Consider the following 20,112-nt stretch of genomic DNA (forward strand, 5'->3'; position numbering starts at 1 on the left):
AACTTAAAATTTATTTCAAACAGTTTTTTTTTTTTTCGTAAGCTGCATTGTTTTCTTCTCTTATTTTTTTATTCAAATATTTTATAATTCTTTTTATTTAATTATGCATAATTTAAATTAAAATAATTAAATAAAAATATTTTCAGTATTTGAAACAATTTTTTTTACTAGAAGTACTTGAAACAATTTACAATTTATGTGGCCAAAATTTTTAAAACTTAATTTAAATTTTTTTAATTTTTTATAAATTACCCCTCTTTACATACTAGAAGTGACGATAGAATAAAAAAATAAAACGATTAAAAAATAACATGTTGAATTGTGAGATTTAAAAACACATACGTATAAAAAGTCACTGAAGAATATTTCTACCTCCAAAATTTCGTGAAATACTGTGGAAATAAAGTACACATTTTATTATGTTAATTTTTTCTTTTCCTTGTCAACCGTTTTATTTTATAAGAAGGGGGTTATCTAGCCTAGTTGGACCTTGACTCCACCGCATAAAATTTTTGGTCCCGCTAATGGACTTGGGCTTTAGCTCATTGTCGACACTGTAGGCCCAAGACCATGAAGAGGTTTATTAAGAAGGGAAGACAAGGTTGATCAAAACTTTGGGCCTTGTGTAAATGTGATGCGGGAAATGTCAAATAAAACACTATTGACTTGGCCCGAAAATAGGAAGATAAAATGTTATTGGTGGGGCCAATTTTTGTGCGTCTTCAGTTCGACTCTTTTTTTTTTAGAGTTCACCTTATTAAACAAAAAACAAAGAGTTTTGGTAGATTCTACTATGGGCTAGGAAAATGCACCAAAACAAACTGTCCTAAAAAAAGAATTGCCCTTATTATTGGCCTTAAAATGCCACTCTGTAAATATACAAAAAACATTTTCAGACTTAGATATCTGGTGTTCCAGATTTTAATTACGATGTTTCATACGTTATCAAAGCATCAAAATGTTGAGACACAACTGTGCAATGCTAGTGTAACAATTGCCTTCGCTAGTTGGATGTAATAAAAGTGAACTCTAACATGAGATTAAAATTTTCTGGTATATCAGAAATTGAATCATAGATTTGTCACTTTAGAAGACACGTCCCTTTAACTACCACTTAAACTTTGAGAATCGTTTCATCAACATGTCTACGAAATTTTTGATAAAAAGTAAAAGTGTCAAATAGCATTTGGCATAATCCACGTGGATTGGGATAAAAAAATCACAGTATACAAAATTCATAGGGTTAAAAAATTCACATATGATCATTTACCTTTTAAAAAATTATCACAATTCATTCATTTTTTTATATTATATATTTTTATTATAAATTTATAGATAAATAACATTACTAAAAAATAAAATAAGTACTAAATAAAATATAATAAATTATTATTAAATTAAATTAGATATTTATCTATTTTTTTTTAGTATTATTAATAATTACTAAATCATAATAATATTCTTATTTATATAATTTTATAAATAATTTCTTAACACGTTATTTTATAATTTTATTTGAATATTAACTGTAAAATTTTACATCTTAATATTTTTATATTATTATTTATTTTTATAAACATTACATATTTAATAAATATTTTTAAAATTATAATAAAAACGTAAAATTAACAATAAAAAATAATGTTAACTAATTTTGTTAAATTATTTATTATAGATATTTAAAATAATTTATTTAAATAAAATTTAATATGTTAATAAAAATAAATATAACAATGTCGTCATAAAAAAATTATAAACATGAGATTTTTAATATTGCAAAAGTCATGAGTATACACAAATTAATATATTTAAATATTTAAATTTTGACTCATCTTAATTTGATAGATTTTATTTTTAAAGTATAATAACTTAATTTAATATAATTTTATTTTTTATTTAAAATATATTTTATTATTTATTAATTACTCTCTAAAAAAAAATACAGTAACCAACCTCTTATCTTTGCTCTAACTACTTTATATATATTAGTTCCTAGGGTTAAAATAATCTTACTATGTATAGAATTAAAAAAAAAAGTTGCATAATAAATGATGTAGGGTAAACTATAACTCATGTCAATTCTAATAAATAATGCATTAAACATTTTAACGTTTCTTAAAAACAAATAAGTGTTTTTTATCATCATATTTACAAGTTAAAATTTAATGTGTATGCAAGGTAAATGTCAATTTACATTGGCCCAACATTATAAAATATGCCACGTCTATCTTAACCAATAATTTCAATTAAATTAACTATTTGAATTGCACACTTTATTAACATTACTCTTAATTTGCTAAATTTCTATGCTTAACACTCTCATCCCCATTGGAAAATTTCAATTTGAGTTTCAATTTAATCATTCATTGCTTTTATTTATAGATTAAAATTTCAAATATTGAAATATCCATTTGCGTTGTTTTTTGTTTTGAACCCACAGCTAACTTGCATTAACTGTTGTCAACTACCACTATAAAGTACATAGATTGAATGCTTTGTCAATTGTGAAACATTTTGTGAGCTTGCATACCGTGTTTGTTATGTTTCTAAAACATTATGCTTCTCGCAAGTGAGATTGAGCTTTAAGAATGAGGTAGTTGATGGTTTATTTTTAATACAATATTAATGGATTTGTTGTTGTTCACACAATGTTTTATCGAAATGATGTTCCTTTTTAGTGCATATTTTTGTATTTAGCCACATAGGCATATTCTAACCCCTTAAATTATGATAGTTTAAAAAACAAATCCTTAAAATTAATTATATTGTCTTTATTCCGGTTAATTATAATTTAAACCACATTAATTAATCTTGAAATTTAAGAGAGTAGCGTTGTCCAACGTCATTAACTTAATATAGAAAGAAAATTATGTCACTAACAATTTATTGATTAGAATGAACACAAAAAAATATGAAGACAAATTTGTATTGAAGACATAATTTTTATTTTACAAAGATTGTTCATTATGTATCATCTTCCCATTAAGAATTAATTTGGGTCATGGTATGATTCACATGACATCACACCCATCCAGCATCCGCAGCTAAAGAAATGGTCCAGCAAAAGAGAATGGCAAGAAAGAAAAAAGTCAAACCTAATTTCAAATGATGATAGATCAGACGGTGGAAAATGCGTATTCTTGTTGTAAATATCGCGAGCATCAATGCGATGCGATCCATCCTATTCCTATAGACTCCAAAACTAACGCAGCAATGACGTGGCCGCAGTGGAACAAAGTATCCAGATCCTCCCAGAATCACGTGCACTCGCAGTGGACCCCAACCTGACTAGTGCTAATCATATAATCTTTACTAATCCAACGGCCTCAAAAGGCCAACATTAAATAAGAAACCTACTCTCGTATGCATCAGAACCTAGCCAATAAAATGAAACAGCAACAGAATGAAGAAAGAAAGGCGCAAGATTACTATCATACGCCACGGAGTTACGAAGCAATAAAAGAAAAAGGCGCAAGGTACTATTATGCGCCCCCATTGTCCAAACCTGTGTGTGCTCTCTCTCTCTCACCACATCTCTCTCTCTCGGCCTCCTTCGTCGTCTCTCTCTGTGTTGTTCTCTTCTCCTCTCTCTCTCTCTCTCTCTCTAAGATTTCAATATTCACAAGATAACCAACACGAACACGAAGGAGAACAACGGAGTCGAAAACAATGAAGCAAGCATCTTCTGAGGCAGTTCCTTCTCTATCTTCTGCGCCGTCGTTCACGGAAGCAGCCACATCGTCGTCGTCGTCGTCGGCAGCGGCGGAGGACCTGGCCGTGGGGTCGAGGGACGGAGGCGGCGCTCAGGAGACGGTGGCGGTGGATCGGCGAGGCGAGTTCTCGGCGGTGTGCCGATGGACGGTGCACAATTTTCCTAGAATAAAGGCTAGGGCACTGTGGAGCAAGTACTTCGAGGTAGGAGGTTACGATTGTCGGTTGCTAATATACCCTAAGGGCGACTCACAGGCTCTTCCAGGTTACATCTCTATCTATCTCCAAATCATGGACCCTCGCGGAACCACTTCATCGAAATGGGACTGTTTCGCTAGCTATCGCTTGGCAATCGTCAACGTCGCTGACGATTCCAAAACCATTCATCGCGATTCCTGGCACCGATTCTCAAGTAAGAAGAAATCGCACGGTTGGTGCGATTTCACGCCCTCTTCCACTGTTTTTGATCCCAAATTGGGGTATCTGTTTAACACCGATTCCGTTTTGATCACTGCTGATATTCTTATTCTTAATGAGTCTGTTAATTTCACACGCGATAACAATGAGTTGCAGTCCTCCTCGTCATCGTCGTCTTTGTCCTTGACGTCATCGTCTGGGGTTGCGGGTCCTGTGTCTGACGTCTTGAGTGGGAAGTTCACTTGGAAAGTGCATAATTTCAGTTTGTTTAAGGAGATGATCAAGACGCAGAAGATAATGAGCCCGGTTTTCCCTGCTGGGGAGTGTAATTTGAGGATTAGTGTGTACCAGAGCTCGGTGAATGGGGTTGAGTATCTGTCAATGTGTTTGGAGAGCAAGGATACGGATAAGACTGTGGTGTTGTCTGATAGGAGTTGCTGGTGTTTGTTTAGGATGTCTGTGTTGAACCAGAAGCCTGGTTCCAATCACATGCATAGAGATTCCTATGGCCGGTTTGCGGCTGATAATAAGAGTGGTGACAATACCAGCTTGGGATGGAATGATTACATGAAGATGTCGGATTTCATTGGCCCTGATTCGGGGTTCTTGGTGGATGACACTGCTGTTTTTAGTACCTCGTTTCATGTGATCAAGGAGTTTAGCAGCTTCTCCAAGAATGGGGCTGTGATTGCTGGCAGAAGTGGGAGTGGTGCGAGGAAGTCGGATGGCCATATTGGAAAGTTCACTTGGAGGATTGAGAATTTTACGAGGCTGAAGGATTTGTTGAAGAAGAGGAAAATTACTGGTCTTTGCATCAAGAGCAGGAGGTTTCAGATTGGTAATAGGGATTGTCGTCTTATTGTTTATCCTCGAGGTGTGCCATTTTCTTGCTCTGCAAATCTCTTATCATTTTCTGTGCACCGCTTGCTTGGGCTTGTATAGTTAGCTATCAGATATTTGCTGTCTTCTTAGTAAGCTATAACTCCATATATCTTTTTGTATGCATTTTGGTGCAATTCTTGCTTGCATTGATGGAATTGAAGGAGCTTACATACTCTGTTTTCATAAGCCTAGCTATTTTTGAAGATATCGTCGAGATTTATATTTTGTGCTTATAGTTGTGTACTACTGATATCAAGCAGCAACAGCCACCACGAGTAGGCCTGATAATCTAGACCTTGGTTCTTGATTTTTGAATATCTTCTGCTATTTACACTCAGTTTTTTTGTTGATACACTGAAATATGCTTAGGTTGTGATGAAAAACAAGGAGTCTGATGAATTTTTATATGATTTTGATGCTATCAGGGCAGTCTCAGCCACCCTGTCACCTTTCAGTGTTTCTTGAAGTTACAGATTCAAGAAATACTTCCAGTGATTGGAGTTGTTTTGTTAGTCATCGTTTGTCAGTTGTTAATCAGAGGATGGAGGATAAATCTGTCACCAAGGAGTCTCAAAACCGCTACTCCAAAGCTGCAAAGGATTGGGGTTGGCGTGAATTTGTGACGCTTACAAGTCTCTTTGATCAAGATTCAGGTTTTCTTGTCCAGGACACTGTCATTTTCTCTGCTGAAGTTCTTATATTGAAAGAGACATCAATAATGCAGGATTTTACTGAGCATGATTCTGAGTTAAGCAGCAATGGTTCCTCTCTTGATAGTTGTGGGAAAAGAAGTTCATTTACTTGGAAAGTGGAAAATTTCCTGTCTTTTAAGGAAATAATGGAGACTCGAAAAATCTTCAGTAAATTCTTTCAGGCTGGTGGATGTGAACTTCGGATTGGTAAGTGTTTATTGAGCAAATTTTATCTCCTACATTTTATTCACTGGCAGTATTTGTAAAGTTTTACATTTTTGTTCTTTGATTTAAAGCTTATGTTTCTGTGACGCAGGTGTGTATGAGTCGTTTGATACCATATGTATTTATCTGGAGAGTGACCAGGCTGTTGGTAGTGATCCTGATAAAAACTTCTGGGTCAGATACAGGATGGCTGTTGTAAATCAAAAGAACCCAGCCAAGACAGTGTGGAAAGAATCTTCTATCTGCACAAAGACATGGAATAATTCTGTTTTGCAATTCATGAAGGTGTCTGATATGTTAGAAGTAGATGCAGGATTCCTTGTCCGTGACACTGTTGTTTTTGTATGTGAAATATTGGATTGCTGCCCTTGGTTTGAGTTTTCAGACTTGGAGGTATGTCCTAATGGGATTGCTTGTCTCTATGTTCCCTTGTACATACAAGTGTTAATTGATAGATGGCAATTAATCTTTTGCTGACCCATTAATTATATGTCCTACCAGCTATAGGATGACTCATTCTTGACTTTAGATACAAGGAGACTACCTGTATATAGATAACTATCTATTCGACCCTGGCTCTTCTGCTTTTTACGTGTCAGTAATTTACATTTAATTTGTTGTAAGATTGAAACAAGCCAGTTAGGAAATATAGCCTCTTCCTTGGAACTTTTGGTCATTATTAGCTGGTAAGTGCATGGAACAAGCTGATAAGTCACTCACGGGTTACAGAACTTGATTAATGCTTCAGTTCATAATTTTGCATCCCTTGAACTTCTTAATGTATAATAAAACTTGTGAGCATATTTCTATCCCATACCTGAACCATATGAAGTAATTATGATTATATGTCTTTTATGAAAGGAAAAAATAATGATTACATGTTTTTACCTCTTAGTTCTCACATGCTGACGTCAGGTTTTTGTTGTGGATTTTATCACACCTACTGGTTTATTACCCATTGCTCTTATTGTGTTGTTTTTTACATGTCTCTTCTAATTTGGTCTCTACTATACAGGTTTTAGCATCGGAGGATGACCAGGATGCATTGACAACTGATCCTGATGAACTTATTGACTCTGAAGACAGTGAAGGGATAAGTGGAGACGAGGAAGATATTTTCAGAAATCTTCTTTCCAGAGCTGGATTCCATTTAACGTATGGCGATAATCCTTCACAACCACAGGTTACTTTAAGAGAGAAACTTTTAATGGATGCTGGTGCAATTGCGGGGTTTCTGACTGGACTTCGGGTTTATCTTGATGATCCTGCAAAAGTAAAGCGTCTACTTCTACCTACCAAGCTCTCTGGGAGTTGTGATGGGAAGAAGGCCTCCAAGGCTGATGAGTCTTCCCCAAGTTTGATGAATTTGCTGATGGGAGTTAAAGTCTTGCAGCAAGCAATCATTGATTTACTATTGGATATAATGGTTGAGTGCTGCCAACCATCTGAAGTGGGTCCTGTTGCTGATTCTGTTGATGCATGCTCTAAACCTTCTCAGGACGGCGGTGGAGCTGCTAGTCCTCTTGAATGTGATAGAGGAAATGGAGCCACAGAGGCTGCTCAAGTTCCTGTTTATGAGAGATTGGATTCTGTTGCTGAAGAAAGCAATAGTACATCTGCCGTACAGAGCTCTGATTTAAATAGGAATGGTATCCAGGAAAAAGCTCTTCCGGGGCAGCCTATTTGTCCACCGGAGACGTCTGCCACTGCTTCGGAAAATGCATCCTTTCGGTCAAAGGTACAAATCTGTATTCATAGGAGGTAGCTTTCATTCGACATATCTATGATTTTGATTGTGTGAATTTGGAACTTCAGACCAAGTGGCCAGAACAGTCTGAGGAGCTCTTAGGTTTGATTGTAAACTCATTAAGAGCTTTGGATGGGGCTGTTCCGCAAGGCTGTCCAGAGCCAAGACGGAGACCTCAATCTGCACAGAAAATTGCTCTTGTATTGGACAAGGCTCCTAAGCATTTGCAAGCAGACCTAGTTGCTCTGGTACCCAAATTGGTTGAGCAGTCAGAACATCCACTGGCTGCTTATGCACTCCTTGAGCGACTTCAAAAGCCAGATGCGGAACCTGCTTTACAAATACCTGTGAGATAGACTGTTATTCTTTTCCAAAATTGCTTGTTTGAATTGTTTATCACATGCATCTAATGTTCAGAGTACACAATCATCAAGTTAAATATACTTTTAATGCATTTCCACTGCCACCTATATGATGCTGAATAAGTTGCATTGCTTTACTCCTATTGATGACACTGTTATTTCTCAGGTTTTTGGGGCTCTTAGTCAATTGGAATGTGGTAGTGAAGTGTGGGAACGCATTCTGTTTCAGTCGTTTGAGCTTTTGACAGACTCAAATGATGAACCACTTGCTGGAACAATAGATTTTATATTCAAAGCAGCATCTCAATGTCAACACCTCCCTGAAGCAGTAAGCTTGAAGATAGTCGGGAATTGCACCATGTTACTTTAATTACTTAGACTTTATTTTGATACTTAGTCAATGTGAAAGAGTTCTATACGTATATTCGATAATGTTTTGCCACATCATTTAATGAGTTTTACATCTCATGTAATAGTTGAAATAATCAAAATCATTACATAAGGTTTCAACACAAGATTGGATGATAGTGTGAAAAATGTTTTATGCTAACAATGCATAAAAAAAGTAAACTCATGTCTTCTTTCTCAAATGTTTTATGAAGAATTTGTAACATTATTTTTTCCCCTAATGCAGGTTAGATCTGTTCGTGTCAGGCTGAAAAATCTAGGTCTTGAAGTGTCACCTTGTGTCCTTGACTTTTTGAGTAAAACAATAAATAGTTGGGGGGATGTTGCTGAAACCATACTTAGGGACATTGATTGTGATGATGATTATGGTGACAGTTGCTCAGCTCTGCCATGTGGGATTTTCTTATTTGGTGAACATGGTACTGTTCCTACTGGAATGCAAGTGATTGATGAGCAGGCTTTTCGTGCTAGTCGTCATTTTTCTGATATTTATATACTGTTTGAGATGCTATCCATTCCTTGTCTGGCTGTTGAAGCTTCTCAAACATTTGAGAGAGCTGTAGCTCGAGGTGCAATAAGTGCTCAGTCTGTAGCCCTGGTATTGGAAAGTCGTCTTTCCCAAAGATTGAACAATAATGCCAGATATGCTTCTGAAGATTTCCAACATTCAGATGGTGCAACAGAGGGAGATGCTTGTGATCAATTGGGAGTTCAAAGGGATGATTTTACTTCAGTTCTTGGTCTTGCTGAAACTTTGGCCCTCTCTAGAGACCCATGTATTAAAGAATTTGTGAAATTGCTCTACATGATAATGTTTAGATGGTATGCCAATGAATCTTATCGAGGGAGGATGCTGAAGAGGCTTGTTGACCGTGCCACTAGCACTACTGACAATGGTCGTGAGGTAGATTTTGATTTGGATATCTTGGTTACTTTGGTCTGTGAGGAGCAGGAGTTTATTAGGCCTGTTTTGAGTATGATGCGTGAAGTTGCTGAACTTGCAAATGTTGATCGGGCTGCTCTATGGCACCAGTTATGTGCCAGTGAAGATGAAATTATTCGTGTTCGTGAAGAAAGCAAAACTGAGATTTCTAATATGGCTAGGGAAAAAGCTATTATATCACAAAAACTGAGTGAATCTGAGGTCGCAAACAATCGTCTCAAGGTATTTCCCATCTTAGTTGATAGTATAATGTGGTTATCTCATGTTAATAGCTAATGGAGAATTTAAGTCTGACATACTTCATGATTCTACAGTCTGAAATGAGGGCTGAGATGGAGCGGTTCTCTTGGGAAAAGAAGGAACTAGCAGAACAAAATCAAGAAGTTGAGAGTCAGCTTGAATGGCTCCGCTCAGAGCGGGATGATGAAATAGCAAAGCTCTCTGCAGAGAAGAAAGCTCTTCATGACCGTTTACATGATGCGGAGGCACAGCTTTCTCAATTGAAGTCTCGAAAACGCGATGAATTGAAGGTATTATTTTTTAAGAAGTTTTAATTTCTAAAATTATTGAAAATAAAAAGGCATTAAGTTATGCTAATGGCAAATGCTCTGCAGTATATGTTTTTGTTCTAGTATGATTATTCTTGCATCTTTGATGTTTATGCACGTGTGCTAAGGTTTTCAAAATTCAAAGCATCTCTATAGTACTAGTGCTTCAGCATCAACTTTACTACTTGTGTCCTTGCTTTATTTATGACTCTTGCTGTCTTTCCCCCCCTTCTCTTAAACTCTGATATTCAAGTATCGTTTTTGTCAATTCCTGAAAGAGAATTTTCAGTCTTTTGTTCTACTTGGTATTTCAGCTGATGGGTTAATCCCGCATTAGCAAGGAGTTTGATCCTACTTATATCCATTCTTTTAATTAAATATTATTCAGTACGAAGTCTGAATGGGCTTATGCTTTGTCCAACCTTCAAGGCCTAAGTGCTTGTGTGTGCATGAGCTTGTTAGTGGCATAAATCATTCCCAGGCTTCTAGTTAACAGCTTAAGTTTTTCAAAAGAGTTGGTCCTTGAATGAATCTTTAGCCTATAAGCTATACAGCTCTCTTTAAGCCTTACCTTATTTCATTTATCTAGTTACTCAAAAGATAATAACATGATTAATTATTTTATCTGTTCTTTTACTTGCTTGTGGATTGTCATCAACAATCTCATCAGTGGATCTGAAGCATCAACAAGTGCTTGAAATAATACTATAGGAAAAATATTTATCAAATTTTCTCTGTGGCAGTTTTGAAAATGGTGGGCCTGTGAGAGAAGGCCGTGCTTCATTTTGGTTCTGAATTGATAACTAGTTTGCCAATGTGTGTCTAATGGGTCAAGTCCAAAATTAACGTCAATCTGTATTATATACAGAAAGTGGTCAAGGAGAAAAATGCACTAGCTGAAAGACTGAAGAATGCTGAAGCTGCACGTAAGAGATTTGATGAAGAATTGAAAAGATTTGCAACAGAGAATGTGACTCGGGAAGAAATCCGGCAATCGCTTGAGGATGAAGTTCGTAGATTGACTCAAACAGTTGGGCAAACTGAGGGAGAAAAGAGGGAAAAGGAAGAGCAGGTTGCTAGGTGTGAAGCATACATTGATGGCATGGAATCGAAGTTGCAAGCTTGCCAGGTTTGTGTTGATGCAGAGATATTACTTTTCTTATTTATTTATTTTATAATTTGATGTCATTTATCATCTTATATGTTTACATGTTCAACTCATGTGATGAGGTTAAACATGTCAGTGGTGGAACTTCTCTTTTGAACTCTCGTGTTACATAAAATATTATCTGCTGAGATTTGTTGAGCTAGATTTGTCAGCAATTTCATTATTTTTTGCTGTGAATGGCTAGTTGGATTGTGAGCATGTTGGGTAACCTTGAAATCATAATAAAGGGGATACCATTGACACGTGTATCATGAGTTTGACCATGTATTGTTAATACAAGGTCAGTTGACGTGTTCTGCTAATGATTGAAGATTACTTCATTTTTCTTTTGTCTAATCTATAGCTCAAACATCACGCTAGTTCAAAATCAGCTTTAACGTGGTATTTTGTTGGATGGGCAAAAATATTCTAAAATGTCTATTTTAGCATAGTAACAACCCTACTAACAATCTTCGGAGGACCTTTGTAGTTAAATACTGCTGTCTTGTTTTTTCCGTACTTGCAAAAATTTTGGTCTTCATGATTATACATACTCCAGAAGTATGATAGCTTAATGTCCTTGCTTTCCTTTTGCAGCAATATATTCATACACTTGAGGCCTCACTCCAGGAAGAAATGTCACGACATGCCCCTCTGTACGGTGCTGGTCTGGAGGCTCTATCAATGAAAGAGTTGGAAACACTATCACGTATTCATGAAGAAGGGCTGAGGCAGATCCATGCCCTTCAACAGCGTAAAGGGAGTCCTGCTGGGAGCCCTCTTGTGAGTCCCCATGCTCTCCCTCTCAACCATGGATTATATCCAGCTGCGTCCCCCCCAATGGCCGTGGGACTGCCTCCCTCTATCATCCCAAATGGTGTAGGGATCCACAGCAACGGTCACGTGAATGGTGCAGTTGGGCCCTGGTTCAATCACTCTTGAATTCTTGGGTCATAGATTTTATTCTTTTCCAGTTATTTCTTTGGCATTTTGGCTGGTAGAACTGTTGGAGCAGGATGTTGGGTGAATGAATCGCTACGATTAGAAGGGGTTGGGTGAAATTTTGCCTTACTGCTGTTTATCCAGTGGAACTATCAGTTGCAAGCGCCATACTCATTTGCGCCTACTTTTTTTTGAGGGTAAAGAAATTACTTACAGGCTTTTTAAATTTGCCATAGTTATAGCTTACTGTTACTACATAGTTTGGCCGAAGTGGTTGAATCTATTTTTATCCTGGGCCAGAAGTGAAGCGCTGTAAGAAATCTTGACTGACAGTTTTTTAATACGTAATCAACAAAGAAAATCCTTTTCCACTTATTATTACACGTTGCAGCTTATGCGTCCCAGGTAGGTATATTATTTTCGCATTTGCAGTTTCATGGTCTATATTCGTTCGATTGTATGTTGAAAGGGAATAGTTCTTGGATTTTTTTCGGGTCTATTCTTGTATCAAATTTTTAATTATTTTCTACATAAAATTTATTCTTTTAAGCATGACATACACAGTGAACATCTTTACAGGAATTGATCTAATCTCTACACTACAAAAAGTTATAAATTTTACTCCATAAAATTGGTATAGATTTCAGGATCTACTTTTTCTTTTTCCCAGTCTGGTGATTCCGCTAGCCAGTGAAGCTGTAGTCCTTGAAACTGGACGTTCCGTCCGTGTAAAATATTTATGTCAATTATTTAATATTTTAATTTCAGTATTTACTTGAAACAATTATTTTAAAACGGAAAGAATCTTGTTCATACTGTTCTAATTTTAGTCCCTGTCAACTTTTTTTTATCCCCAAATTTGTAGAAGTACCTATTATGTGTTCCTTCTCAACTAAGACAAAGAACCTTTGGGTTTCAGCTTCAGCGGCTTCCACTTGATCACTGCCTTGTCGTCTTCGTCAGAATTGTCCGACTCAGTAGTGATAGAGTTTTCCTCCAAAGACTGTTGCTCTTCGCTCTTTTCATAGATCTAATGCGATAAAGGCGTAGTAGTAGTTCGAGAGTAAGGGAGAGACACTTTGCTTTCACATATTTCCACTCTCTGTATACCCTTATTCACATTCTGCTTTGCTGCCTCTGAAACGATGGCTATGATACTTTGCAATACACCACACTGTGTCCATTAGCACTCGCTCTTTCCCCCATCCTAACATCTATGTATTTATTTTCTCCTGCACTATATCATGTAAATACATTAAAACCGCTAAAATTATGAAAATATTTTGTTGATTTCACGCGATTAACCTCTAATTGAAATTTATTTCTTCGAGAAGGAAGGGAATTAGAGAGAGAAAGTATTGGCAGGATAAGAGGGTGATTGTTTTTCTAGTGAGATTTGCAAATTGAAGCATCGCATTCAAGCGTTAACAACTCGTTCGTGACTATCTTGTATTATTAACACTGTCTAGGAGCCTGAGCCACACATCCTTAGTGCATTCTTCTCCTCATCGTGCCCGACCATTTCAGGTCTACTAGGGCATGTAGCTCAAGACTGTTTGATTTATGTTTCGTACCAGGAGTTGCATCCATTTGCAAAATGGAGATTCAGTTACCCAAATTCTTCCGTGTACGGCCAATCCCAACGATGAGAAGAATGCATGAGGTCGTGTTTCACCGTGGCACACCTTGCGTTGATGGCTGATATTGCTCGGAGATGCACAATTCATGTCATTCCTTTAACGTATGTTATGGGAGGAAAAAACAATGAATACTTAAATTAAGGATACAAACTAAACTGAAAAAAATGCAAATAAATGTAGGGACTAGTTTTATATTTATGCCTATTATATATATATATTTTTATGAATAAATGTAATTTTTTTTGGTCATTAGCAATCAATGTAAAATTATTTTTTATAAATAAATAATTTATATATAATTTACTTATAACATACAAGGTTTGTATCCATAAAATAAAATATGTTAAAATATTGATAAGTCAATGACGAGTAGTAACAGGTGACTCGATGAGCTCAATGTAAGCCAATAAATGTAATAACAAGTATGAGTGACTAGTTGAGCTCATTTTTTATTTTTTAAATGAGGTGAAGGGGTATTACTCGTTTGATGGTGGACTTTTGGCAAGATAAGACATGATGACTAGTTTTGACACTTTTAATTTTATATTTGCACCCGTATATCATAAATATAATAATATAATTAAAACTTTATTATATTTTTGACTATTTTTTAAATTGAGTTAGATAAAAATTAAAATAATATTATTTACTTTACTAGCTTATAAAATTATTACAACATTTAATTTAACTGAAGTGAAAGTAATTACTCCGAATATGGATATATGAGTACTACTCGTTAGGTACAGGCACGAACAATAAAATTATTTCTTGGACGAGTATGGTCCATGTTAGAATCTTGTCCTAAAACGTAGGTTTATGAGTACTCTTATATTCTAAGCAAATTTTTATCATTATCATCTCGGACTATCACTCTGTGAGAAAAATATCAAGGCATAATGGACCCTCAAGACTCTCTTGTAATTTATTGTATTATCTAACAGAAGAGCGAAAGAGACATGAGATTAGTGGTCATATCTCTTTTATTTTATACTGGAAGATACAAGTGACTAAAGAGATATATCTAGGTTCCAAATGAAATTGACTTGGTAATATTCAGTAAGTGAACGAAGAAAGAAGTAGTAACCATTGTGACCTTTTCCTCAATGACGAGTTTGGACCAGAAATGAAAGGAATTAATGCATGCTTTTGAAAGCTGTTTTCTAAGAGAATAATTACTTTTTTATTTAAAAAAAGTGATGAAAACAAACTATTAGAGCATGTTTGATTTTCTTTTTAAAAATAGTTTTCTATTTTAAAAAATAAAATATAGTATAAAAATTACTATTTTATTTTTAAAAACAGAAAAATATTTTTAAAAAATAAATAAAAAATGCTCTTATTTTCTGAAACTTAAATTAGAATTTGGAAATATATTATTTTGAGAAACATTTTTACACATATCAATTTAATATAAATATTTATTTTAAATCTTACGACTAAAAATTGTTTACTTTGGCCTATGCACAAACAACATAAATATTGCCTACATCATTTTATACTTGATTTGAACAAAAAAAATACGGTGATATATTTGTATTTACATAAATTTAATGTTGTAAGTGTAAGCATTAAAAATGAACTATTGCAAATTTGCAAGCGATGGAAATAAAAATTTCAATTTTCCTGGAATACCGTGTAAATGGCCAACTTTCCAATTTAATGGGTTCCTATTTTAAGCCTAAAAAACAAAATAATTACTTAGTTTCAATGGAGTAAACTCCAATATAAATATTTATTGAAGAAAATAATTAATATAAAAAATAAATAAAACTTTAAAAAATAATTTATATTTCTTATGTTTTAAAAAAATTAAATGAGAAAATTTTAAAAAAAAAATATAAGTTAATTTTAATTTAAGAAAAGAGTTTGATTTGTTTTACTGGTTTTCTTTTAATTTTTTCAAATTGTACCTTGATTAGATATGTTCAAGTGCCAATTATCTGAGTTTTATATTTATATTTAATCTCCTCAGCCATATGGAGTGCAAGATCATGTGAAAGACGTCAAATCTCTTAGCGGGTTGATTCAGAGTAAAATGTCTCCTCACAGCCTTTACTCCATGCTTGAGCTTCCGGTATTTGCTCTCTGGAATTGTACTAAGCATCTCTTTCAAACTTGGAATATCTGAAACATCCACCTGCACTGAAAACGCCTCCCATCGCAGCACATCACTGAAGGGTAACGTATAATTCTTTGACAGGATCACGGGCACGCATTCAGCATAAATTGACTCCACGATTCTCGGGCTAGCCACTTCATACCCACTTGGACAAAGGCAGAACTTGGAGTTGAGCATGAAGGAATAGTAGTCTTTGTCTTTCGGTAGGTACTCGTAGACACGTATATCATCGTCTCGGTTTTTCCAATGGTGGAGTAGGATGGGCCGAATTGGGCCATGCATTCCACCAGCGAAGAATGCAAGATAGGGACGTGGAGCGTCGTCTGGTGGAGGTGAAAGGAGCTTAGGGGATACTTCACCCCCATAGAGATGGATTTCTGGCAAAGGCACGTCCTTCATAGGATTGAAGCCTTCAGAAGTGTTGGCATTGCACAAGACCCGGATGGAGGTGTTGTAGAGGAAAGGGTTTCCCTCTGATGCATGAGGACCCTGCATAAGTAAGAGTTAAACAAATGGTTTGTTATTAAAATTCGCAAGGGAGTCGTTTTAGTGTTAAGGGTTGAAAGGGGAAACACAACACAATGCATGCTTGTGTTCAATTATAAACGAGTTTTAACATAATGGAGAGAGAAATTGAAACGTGTGATGTGAGTATGGAAATGCAAAGATATATAGAAAAGGGAATCGAACAAACCCAATCATGACAAGAAAGCATGAAGTGGTCGGCACCATGAGTTGTATTCCAGAAAGGGTACCTCTTAGATATCACTCTCACATACTCGGAGACAAAATGCTTTAAAGGAGTGACGTCGTAAGTGGATGGTGTATAGAGGTACTTGACCATCCATGTCACACTGAATGGAAGAAAGTAAACGTGAGCCGTAGTGGGGTCATTGGTCCTAAACCTCCCAACCCCAAATTCCATCTCATGGAGGAACCTCCCTTCAATCGAGTATATGTCCTTGCACGGGCCATCGTGAACAATTGGTAGTTCCCCATCTGGGTATACGTAGACCTTCAATATCTTCTCCATCTCCAAATAGCTCCTGTAATAATAACCATAAAAAATTAATTATTGTTGTATTCCTTTTCCCAACAGAAAATTTTACTTATTTAAGTTAATGAATGTACTAAATTTGAGAGACCAATAAAGCTCATGTATATAGGTTTGAATGTACAAATACCATTATTTTATTTTTATCTATCACTTAAGGTTATTTTACGCAGTTAAAAAAAACTAATTCATGTCTAATTTGTATACAAATTGTTATTTAATTTTATCCTTTTTTACTCTAATTAATTAACTTGTTCTATTTATCAGTAGTTTGTAAAAAGTAAAGGTATGATAAAAAAAAACATAATAAATATTTTTTAAAAATTTTAAAAAGACAAATAAGAAAAAACCTTTTTTTTTTAACAATAACAAATAAAAAAAACAATGTAATAATAACAATATGAAAATTAAGGATGACTTCGAGCCACTGACACAATAGTGATAATAAAAGTACACAAGAAAGGGTCTTTTTCTCAGTTTTTTTTCCTCATTAAAATGACTATGTGGAACTCTGAAAGCGAATGTACATATCGATCTGCTAGGTCACTTGGCACCCTTATCGTCTGTTGCAAGAAAAATGAGAAGATAAATTATGAATCACAAATCATTAACATACAGTAGTGACATAAATAGAAGTGTCACATTGTGGTATCTTATAAGCAAAGCTGTGAATTAGCTTTTGACCCTTTACTGCTGCAATTATTATTAATTGACAAATTCTAGTAATATATTCTTTTAACATATATTTTTATGTTTTTTTTTTAATTTGAAGTATTTATCTTAATAAATTTTTAAGTGTTATTTTAATTTGAAAAATAATAATTACATAATGTGTGTTAAAAAGTACATATAAAAAAGAGTGTGTTATTAACATTTTTTCTTTTTCTTCTTCTTATTAAATAATGATCAAAGTTAATAAAATGATATTTTATTAAAAACTATAGTAATTAATATTATTAGTATGTTAAATATTAATTTTTAATAAAATCATCTTTAATATATACTGAATGATATATAATAAGAAATCAATAAATAATAATTTTTAAAAATATAATTTTAATATTAATAGTATATTAAGTTTTATAATAGTCTTCAATTTTAAATAAAATATTATTATATATAATTTTTTATTACTTAATCTTACACGTTAAAAAAAAATTATTGCGATTATAGGGAAAAAAAAGTGGGAGAGTATACTGGTAAAATAAGTGCGGGTTATGATAAACAGTTCCGGTGGAAATGTCGTCGTGTGGTGTTGCTAAAGTGAAGTTTCTTGCAGCCGCTCTGCGCATCGAAGCTCTTGCTCGCGCAAGTCGTTCTTCTAGCTTTTCGTTTCTTCTCTTCACTTTTGCTACTTCCTTCTGTTAAAAACAACATACGCATATTGATTCGTTCATTTCAACATTCCATTAATATACATAACACATTATCGCACGCGTATAACCAGTGAAGGAGATACAGAAACAAATTAAATTAAATCAAACTAACAGCGATGGATCGATAATAGTAATGGCTGTTTTATGCGACGATACTGAAACCCTGGCTAGCCTACGAGAGAGAGAGAGAGAGATTACGGTTATTGTGTTATTTGAGTGACCGGCATCTCCAACAGTATTGAGTTGATTCTCGCCGGAAACTTCTCTTCTAAAGTTAAGTGGAACGGGATTCACCGAATCCGTGCCGGTGAATCTCATTCGCTGCCATGGAAGCATCATGCAGATGAGCATCAACAACAGAGGGAGCAACAAAATTTTGAATAAAATAAAGTGGCTTTCACGAATCTTCATTTTTGTTTTCTGCGGAGTGATTGGTTTGGTTGTACCCCAAATATTATGAGAGATATATACATAATATACAGAGATAGACGTGGACTGAGACTCTGTGACTGGGGAGCATGCGGGCTAAATTACGGTTTTAACCCTACTTGCTCCAGACGAAATGACTATCTTGACCTCGATCGTGAGCAAAACACATATGATCAAAGATATATTTGTTACGCAATTTTATCGCAGAGGGGTTGATAACTTCTTTTCGCGCCAAAACCAGGGAGGGATTTTTTTTTTAAATACTTTGTGGGGAAGGTCCAATATTATCCTTATTGAATCTCTCAATTATCTCTATCTCAAAGAAATTTTTTAATTTATTTAAAGTGATAAATATGTAAAATAACAACTTATAAGCTTATCTGCTCTTAGTTTAAATTAAAATATCTCTTTAAAATATAATTCATTTAAAACCAACTATAAATTTATCCTTTTTTTTTACTTTAAATAATTAAAAAAAATACATCCATTCAATTCTATCCTTCTTTGTTTGTTCTATTTTTAAGATGAACTTTAGTTATAATATTAAGTATATATTTAAAAGTTGTTTTGGTTTAAATTTTAAAAAAATTACAAAAGTTGTCAAATATGGTCAGTTTGTTTTTCAAATTTTTTAACTAATGATTTGGTTCAAATATCTAGTTTAAAATAAAGCCATAAACTGTTTGTTCTTTGAAAATTTAGTTATTTTTATCTAACCATGATCAGATAAAACAATAAAATTAGTTGTAAATATTAACGTAACATTTCACTAAATATTTATCTCTTCATACAGTTATACAGTTATACTCCTATAATATTAATAGTTTTTTTTTACAAAAATATATGATAAAGTTAATTAGCAAACAAAACTAAGGATATTTAGTAACGGTTTAGTTACTGAGAAAGAGACCGAATAAGATATAAATGTACTGTTTTGAGAGCTTATAAACAAAATTTAAAGGGTCTTAGAAATAAACTTTGGAGCTTCAAGTATTATTCTGATTGAACTACACGTGGGATTCATACTGCTGCCAGTATTACTCCTTTAAAAAAGGGTCTCAGAGATGTATATGAGTGGAAAGCAATTGATCAATGCTATTTCGTATTTCGCATTTTTACACTAAATTTTATAATAACAATATATCAAATAAAGTGGACAATGTAATTGAAAAAAAAATTAATATAGAAAAGTTTTGCTAAAAATTAAAAATTATACGAAGTAAAGCAATATAGTATTATATATATATATATATATATGCATGTGTGTGTGAATATTTATTAACAGTAAATATTAAATTTAGATACTTATATCACAATAATTTTTTTATAAAATGAGATTTATCAAACTAAATGATAAATAATTTAATATTATTTTTATGATAATGCATGTTAAATTTTATATTTATTTATATTTAAAAATATATTATTTATTTAATAAAAAATTTAAACTAATTATTGAATTAATTAATT

At 34.0% G+C, this 20,112-nt stretch overlaps 2 protein-coding genes across 2 annotated transcripts; one reads left to right on the forward strand and one right to left on the reverse strand.

Moving 5' to 3' along the window:
- Positions 1 to 3,524: 3,524 nt before the first annotated feature.
- On the forward strand, positions 3,525 to 12,400 carry LOC113864470. Its single transcript, XM_027498214.1, has 10 exons — positions 3,525 to 5,002; positions 5,436 to 5,909; positions 6,019 to 6,320; positions 6,943 to 7,665; positions 7,743 to 8,021; positions 8,203 to 8,364; positions 8,671 to 9,609; positions 9,702 to 9,917; positions 10,804 to 11,064; positions 11,680 to 12,400. The coding sequence occupies exons 1-10, from the start codon at positions 3,670 to 3,672 to the stop codon at positions 12,022 to 12,024; spliced, it is 5,034 nt and encodes a 1,677-aa protein (XP_027354015.1). The 5' UTR covers positions 3,525 to 3,669; the 3' UTR covers positions 12,025 to 12,400.
- A 3,200-nt stretch (positions 12,401 to 15,600) lies between these two features.
- LOC113866218 (probable glycosyltransferase At5g25310) lies at positions 15,601 to 18,552 on the reverse strand. Its single transcript, XM_027501100.1, has 4 exons — positions 18,412 to 18,552; positions 18,035 to 18,198; positions 16,478 to 16,829; positions 15,601 to 16,272 (listed from the first exon to the last, which is right to left on the reverse strand). The coding sequence occupies exons 1-4, from the start codon at positions 18,550 to 18,552 to the stop codon at positions 15,601 to 15,603; spliced, it is 1,329 nt and encodes a 442-aa protein (XP_027356901.1).
- Positions 18,553 to 20,112: the final 1,560 nt, after the last annotated feature.

This window comes from Abrus precatorius, unplaced genomic scaffold, assembly GCF_003935025.1.
Source record: "Abrus precatorius isolate BTA unplaced genomic scaffold, Abrus_2018 Scaffold4, whole genome shotgun sequence".
In the NCBI taxonomy this organism is placed as follows: Eukaryota; Viridiplantae; Streptophyta; class Magnoliopsida; order Fabales; family Fabaceae; genus Abrus; species Abrus precatorius.